The 5,717-nt window shown below is 42.7% G+C and overlaps 1 protein-coding gene across 1 annotated transcript; it reads left to right on the forward strand.

Annotated features, from left to right (window-relative positions):
* Positions 1 to 238: 238 nt before the first annotated feature.
* On the forward strand, positions 239 to 4,374 carry LOC143138648 (inactive all-trans-retinol 13,14-reductase-like). Its single transcript, XM_076299073.1, has 11 exons — positions 239 to 398; positions 688 to 870; positions 1,360 to 1,601; positions 1,725 to 1,920; positions 2,060 to 2,257; positions 2,400 to 2,519; positions 2,870 to 3,008; positions 3,240 to 3,349; positions 3,471 to 3,637; positions 3,918 to 4,077; positions 4,214 to 4,374. Exons 1-11 carry the CDS (start codon positions 239 to 241, stop codon positions 4,372 to 4,374), a joined length of 1,836 nt encoding a protein of 611 aa, XP_076155188.1.
* Positions 4,375 to 5,717: the final 1,343 nt, after the last annotated feature.

The raw sequence follows: 5,717 nt of genomic DNA on the forward strand, positions 1-5,717 counted from the left end.
TCCCTCAGCTGTTTTGAGACAGTGGTATTAAGTGTGTTATACATTCATACAACAGATTAAAACATCTGTCTCTTAGAGAATTACTGTATATTGCTTATTGTTGTAAGTGGAAGTAAAACAAACTGTACATATCCTTTTTTCTGAACTGTTCTTCATCTCTTTCTCAGCTCTTGGAGGCTTCTGCTGTGTGTCACTGGTCTGCTATGTGGGTCTCTGGATCAGAAGCTTGACCCTCATCATGAAGCTGCTGCTGTTTCTGGTGTCTGGGTCCTTGGCCTGTGCTGGCGGAACCTACTGGTACCTGTTTCTGAAGCCCAGCCCGTTCTCTCTGGAGTCACTGCGGCCCACAGAACCACTAGAAGTGGACCAGAAGAAGAGGAACAAGGTGCTGAAGAAAGGTGAGAGGTCAAATCCCTATAAGCTTCCATGCATTTATATGGCATGATGACATTTGAAAAAAAATGTTTATTGTGTTTCTTTGTGTGACTGGATGCTGGATCTGCATCTATCTCTCTGATGAGGTTTTGGTCTTCCTGACCATTTCTTTCCTTCTTGTATTGCTTTCTCATATCAGAAAGCACAGCAGTAAATGGCGAGAGCCAGGCTGGTGTGGACTCATACCATTTATCATCATAATGTCAGTCATCTGCAAGGCCAACTGCAATTGCTCATGTGTCCTCTGTGTAGGTTTCAGTAGGGAGAGAATCCCTGAGAACCTGGATGCCATCATCATCGGTAGCGGTCTCGGAGGCCTGACTACGGCTGCTTGTATGGCCAAAAAGGGGAAGAGAGTGCTGGTTCTAGAACAACATGACAATGCTGGTGGATGCTGCCACACCTTCACGGAGAAAGGCTTTGAATTTGATGTTGGTGAGTAGACCTACTACTAATGGGTTACTGATCTAAATGTTATTCTCATTATATGAACACAAAATTAATAGCTAAACACCAAAACATTCTGTGTGCTTCCTGCTAAAAGATCATCAGTCCAATCAATATGTACTAGTACATGAGCATGTAGTGTTGCCATTTGGACTCAATGCCACACCACTCATATGGTCATGACACTAAGTTAAATATGAAATCTATAACTCAGATTCAGTGTGTAGACAGGGAAAGAAAGTCAGTCACCAGAGGAGATGGGGCAGTCCTTGGGGTAATTTTCTAGGAAGAAAATCTACTTTACAGGCAAGTCTTCACTGGTGTGGTGTAGTTAGCCATTCTGGTCAACTGCTGCTACCAGCTGTCCTTAGGTGCTACAAATTCAACACCATTGTTTCTCTGTGCTCCTGCAATAAAGTCATATGTGTGTGTGTGTGTGTGTGTGTGTGTGTGTGTATATGTTTTATATGTGTGTAGGCCTGCACTACGTTGGTCAGCTGCATGAGAACAGCCTGATGCGAATCGCCTTTGACCAGATCACCGAGGGTCAGCTGGAATTTGTGACCCTGCCCCAGCACTTTGACACCGTCCACATTGGCCTGGGGGAGGAGCACCGAGAGTATAGCTACTACAGCGGAAAGACCGAGATGGAGGCCAACATGAAGAAGCAGTTCCCAGACGACACCAAGGCTGTTGAGGAGTTCTTCAGAGTCATGAAGGTATGATATGGAGGTCACTGCCCCCTGCAGTCAGACAGGGGAAGTATGGCATATGGCATACATTTGTCAATACTGATGGTTTTAGTCCCTCATTCTTTGTTGTTGTTGTTGTTGTTGTTGTAGGTCTCTGCCAGGAAGAGCCACTACCTGGGCCTCCTGAAGCTCATCCCTCGCTGGCTGGCCCTCTTCTTTCTCAAGTCCGGCATCGCTGACCGCTGCTCCTCCGTCTTCCGTCTGGCCACCACCGGCGTCACCACCTGGGCTGACCAGCTGACCAATAACAAGGACCTCCAGCTCATGTTCAACTACCTCTTCATTGGTGAGTATCTCCAGGTTATCTCCGACCCTACTATGATCAGCAGGAGCAGATCATCTTCGTATAGTTATTTTCACATTTGGCTCTTCAAGGCTAATAACCTTTGATCTCATCTCTCCCTCCTTATCTCCTTCACCCATAGGTGATCGCCCTAGAGACTGTAGCCTCTTCATGAATGCGCTCCTAATTCACCACTACAAGCGTGGAGCCTACTATCCTAGAGGGGGCGCCAGTGAGATCCCTTACCACATCAGCAACACCATCCGCAAGTATGGCGGTGAAGTGCTGGTGAGAGCTCCGGTCACTCGAATCCTGTTGGATAAAGATGGCGCTGCCTGTGGTGAGTATGGTCTGGATTGAAAGATCTACTTTAAAATAGATCACTCAGTGCTTTCCCTAGTATCTTGTTCTCTTATGACTCACTGAAAGTCAATTATTTGTTTATCTAACATGTTTTCTTATGATCTTATGTGAATGTCAAGGTGTGGCAGTGAGGAAGGGCCAAGAGGTAGTGGAGGTGAAAGCACCCATCGTAATCTCCAACTGTGGCCTCTTCAACACCTTCAAGTACTTGCTGTCTCCTCAGATTCAGATGAAACATGGTGAGTCATGTCAACTTACACAACAAACAACTAGGGAAGACCTTAGACACAACCATCATTCAGTATTATTTATTCCTTATTGACATTGTACCACACCAATTACTGACTCTAACACAAAAACATGTCAAGGAAAGGCAAAAAAATTGGATTTCCAGTAGGTCGGATGGACCACTAGTTGTATATGTTATACACATGTTTGTATTTAGAAGATTTCTGTATAGACACACAACTGCAGAATGAGTGGCAGTCCAAGACACATTTCCCACACTGTAGGACAACAAAGTGAATCTTGAATAAAAACATCTCTTTTTTGAAACAAAGTGAACAGGAATGATTTATTTCTTCTGCAGATATCCAGACGCGTGCCCAAATGATGAAACCTGGCAAAGCTTGCGTGCTCCTCTTCTGTGGTTTCGATGCCACTGCTGAAGAGCTCGACATCACGCCAACCACTTTGTGGCTCTTCAAGGAAAATGACATAGACAAATCGTGAGTACCTTGATCAGTGATTAGAAAAGTGTGGACACAGAGAAAAAAACTTTAACTTTAGAAAAAAACTAAAGAAGAGATTGAACCAAAATGTGCTCATTTTCATCGACAGACTTGAGCTTTAATTTGTCACACAAATTGAATGTAAAGAAATTAACTGGAATTGAATTGAACCAGATTAAACAAAACGAAACTGGATTGACCTGAACTAAATTGAACTTTATGTCTCAGGATGGATAAATTCTTTGCTATGAGCAAAGATGAGGCCCCTGACAATGTTCCCATGGTGTTCATCACCTTCCCATCTGCCAAAGACACCTCCTCACAGATCAGACACCCAGGTGAGATTGCCCAGATAAGATTCACCCATTATTAAGGACCCACTGCTGAAATAAATTTTATTTGCATCTAATAAAAGCTTCCACATTCTTGTGAAGCTAACTGTCCTGCTTATCTTGGTAGGTAAATCCTGTATGACTGTCCTGACCATGGTGAACTACGAGTGGTTCGAGGAGTGGAAGGACTCAACGGTTAGGAAGAGAGGAGACGACTACACAGAGTACAAGAACAGATTCGCTGACCACCTCTTTAACTGGGCCTCCGAGCATTTCCCTAAGATCAAAGACAAGGTGAGCAGGGGATGCATGACAAGTACACAGTTTTTACAAACCATTTTGGTTCTGCGAGTTATGGAAGGAATTTTAACATGACTTTTAACAAGACAAGAGCTCTAATGATAGATCACTTGGAGGACACAATAGATAGAACAGATACAGTAAATTCACCATCCTTCACATTGGGCATTTCTTTTCATCCTACTTTCATGAGTTTTTTTTCCAGGTCAACATCACAACCATAGAGAATAATTATCATTCCCATTTCTGTGTTTCTGTCTGTCACCCTGTTCAGGTGGTGTACCAGGAGATAGCCACACCACTCTCCAATAAGCACTACCTGAAAGCATTCAGGGGGGCCCCGTACTCTGGCGAGCACACCCTAGAACGCTTTGACCCAGTGTTAATGGCCAAGAACCGCTGTGACACGCCCGTCAAAAACCTCTACATTACAGGTAAGGGAGTGTCATTGTGAGTCTGTCTGTATTCATGAAAATGGATCTGTCTGTGTGTGAGTGTGTGAAAAATCTCCCTTTGTCTGTATCTCTATGTATTTGCATTGGTGTTTTAACCTATTTATGTGTGTTTCAGGTCAGGACGTGTTCAGCTGTGGTATTGCAGGGGCCCTGCATGGCGGGCTGATCTGTGCCTCCACAGTGTTGGGCCACCTCCTGTACGTCGACCTCTTCATGATGAAGATTAAACTGAAGGGGGGCAGCATTTTACGCACTTTACAGAAACTGTTTTTCTAATTGAAGTCTTTCTGTTTTATTATGACCACAGCTAGCAATAACGTAGCTTGGTCATGCCGTTTTGGACACAGTCCTGTTCCACCGATTTTTGTTTGGTGATTTCTTGCCCACTTGTCAACTGGTACACTTTTATGGACACACATCACAATTTGTGAACCTTTGTACATAGAGGACACTGCAAAAATCCATAGGGGGCGCAACAACTGACTCATTTCAGTGTGCCATTACATGCTCATTACACAACTCAGAAGGTCAGATCCAGATGATCGCCACCTGCGGATATATTTGAACTTATTATTGAGACAGGACATATCCATGTCCTGCTGTAAATGTTGATGTTTAGAATTGTTTTCAAATATATTTGTGTCTTCACATAATAATCCTACCTTGGATACCTACTTGCATATTTGTTATGTCCTTGTCAACTCAATGTGCTGCATATTGGTGTGTAATAGGAGTGTTGTATAATGACACCATTTGCACTGAGAGCAGACTGTTTGTGGAATTTTTTGTATTAACAGCAGTTTGTTCTATGAGCAAACATTTGGATGGGATTTCTGAACTTTGAATCGGGTGTGATGCATGCAGTACCTGGTGTTGCACATGGCTTTTTGTCATCTAGTGCAAAAGAGGTTTTCAGACATAATTCGTGTTATGCATAATTTTAATGTGTTGTCCTGCATGTGTCAGTCATAATGTCATGCAAAATTTTAATTTTGTGTAATTTATGTATATTTATATTATTTTTTCATGAAAAAGAGATTATAATTTTGTTATTGCTAGTACAATGTACTCCATTAAAATGATGTTGCCACCATATTTATGGTTGTCATGTTTTATTGGTTTTTAATGTATAGAAAAATAAAAAAAATGGTCACACTCTAAAATAGTTTATTTTTGCTAATTCATTTTCACATTTAGCAGCAGGGGTAACAAACATTTCGGCATTGCGGCCTTCGTCAGTGTGTGTAATCCCTTACCACTTCCTATTCTTAAGAAGGCAAGTTGCCTCAATTGATGACACCCGTAGCCTGTCTACAGCGCTGCACAGGATCAACGAGCGCTCTGACGCATCGGGCCTCACAGGCCATTCATCAGTCGGAGCGCTTGGTGTCTCCAATGTTCACAACACAACATACAGTACATTAAATGGCCGGACAATGATAAAGTAGCATTAGCCAAAGTGAAAAGTGTGTAGGTTACATAAAAAAAATACATTCTCAAAGAATTGACGACAAGTCAAAATCTTCATTCATTCCACTTGGAGACATAGATCGCAGATGATTACATCTAGAACGCCTTCTTTTGAAGAAGTTTCCTGTCTATATCTCCTCCCCTGCGGG

The sequence above is a fragment of the Alosa pseudoharengus genome, unplaced genomic scaffold (assembly GCF_046254945.1).
Source record: "Alosa pseudoharengus isolate Yale_2024_CS ecotype anadromous, Long Island Sound unplaced genomic scaffold, YU_APseudo_1.1 YU_APseudo_1.1_scf_21, whole genome shotgun sequence".
Classification (NCBI taxonomy): Eukaryota; Metazoa; Chordata; class Actinopteri; order Clupeiformes; family Clupeidae; genus Alosa; species Alosa pseudoharengus.

Bases quoted from the DNA above. Each gene is read 5' to 3' on its own strand.
- LOC143138648 (XM_076299073.1), top strand. From the start codon at position 239: ATGAAGCTGCTGCTGTTTCTGGTGTCTGGGTCCTTGGCCTGTGCTGGC. The intron at 399-687 runs GTGAGAGGTCAA...TCCTCTGTGTAG, and splicing joins GAACAAGGTGCTGAAGAAAG to GTTTCAGTAGGGAGAGAATC. The intron at 3,638-3,917 runs GTGAGCAGGGGA...CACCCTGTTCAG, and splicing joins TCCCTAAGATCAAAGACAAG to GTGGTGTACCAGGAGATAGC.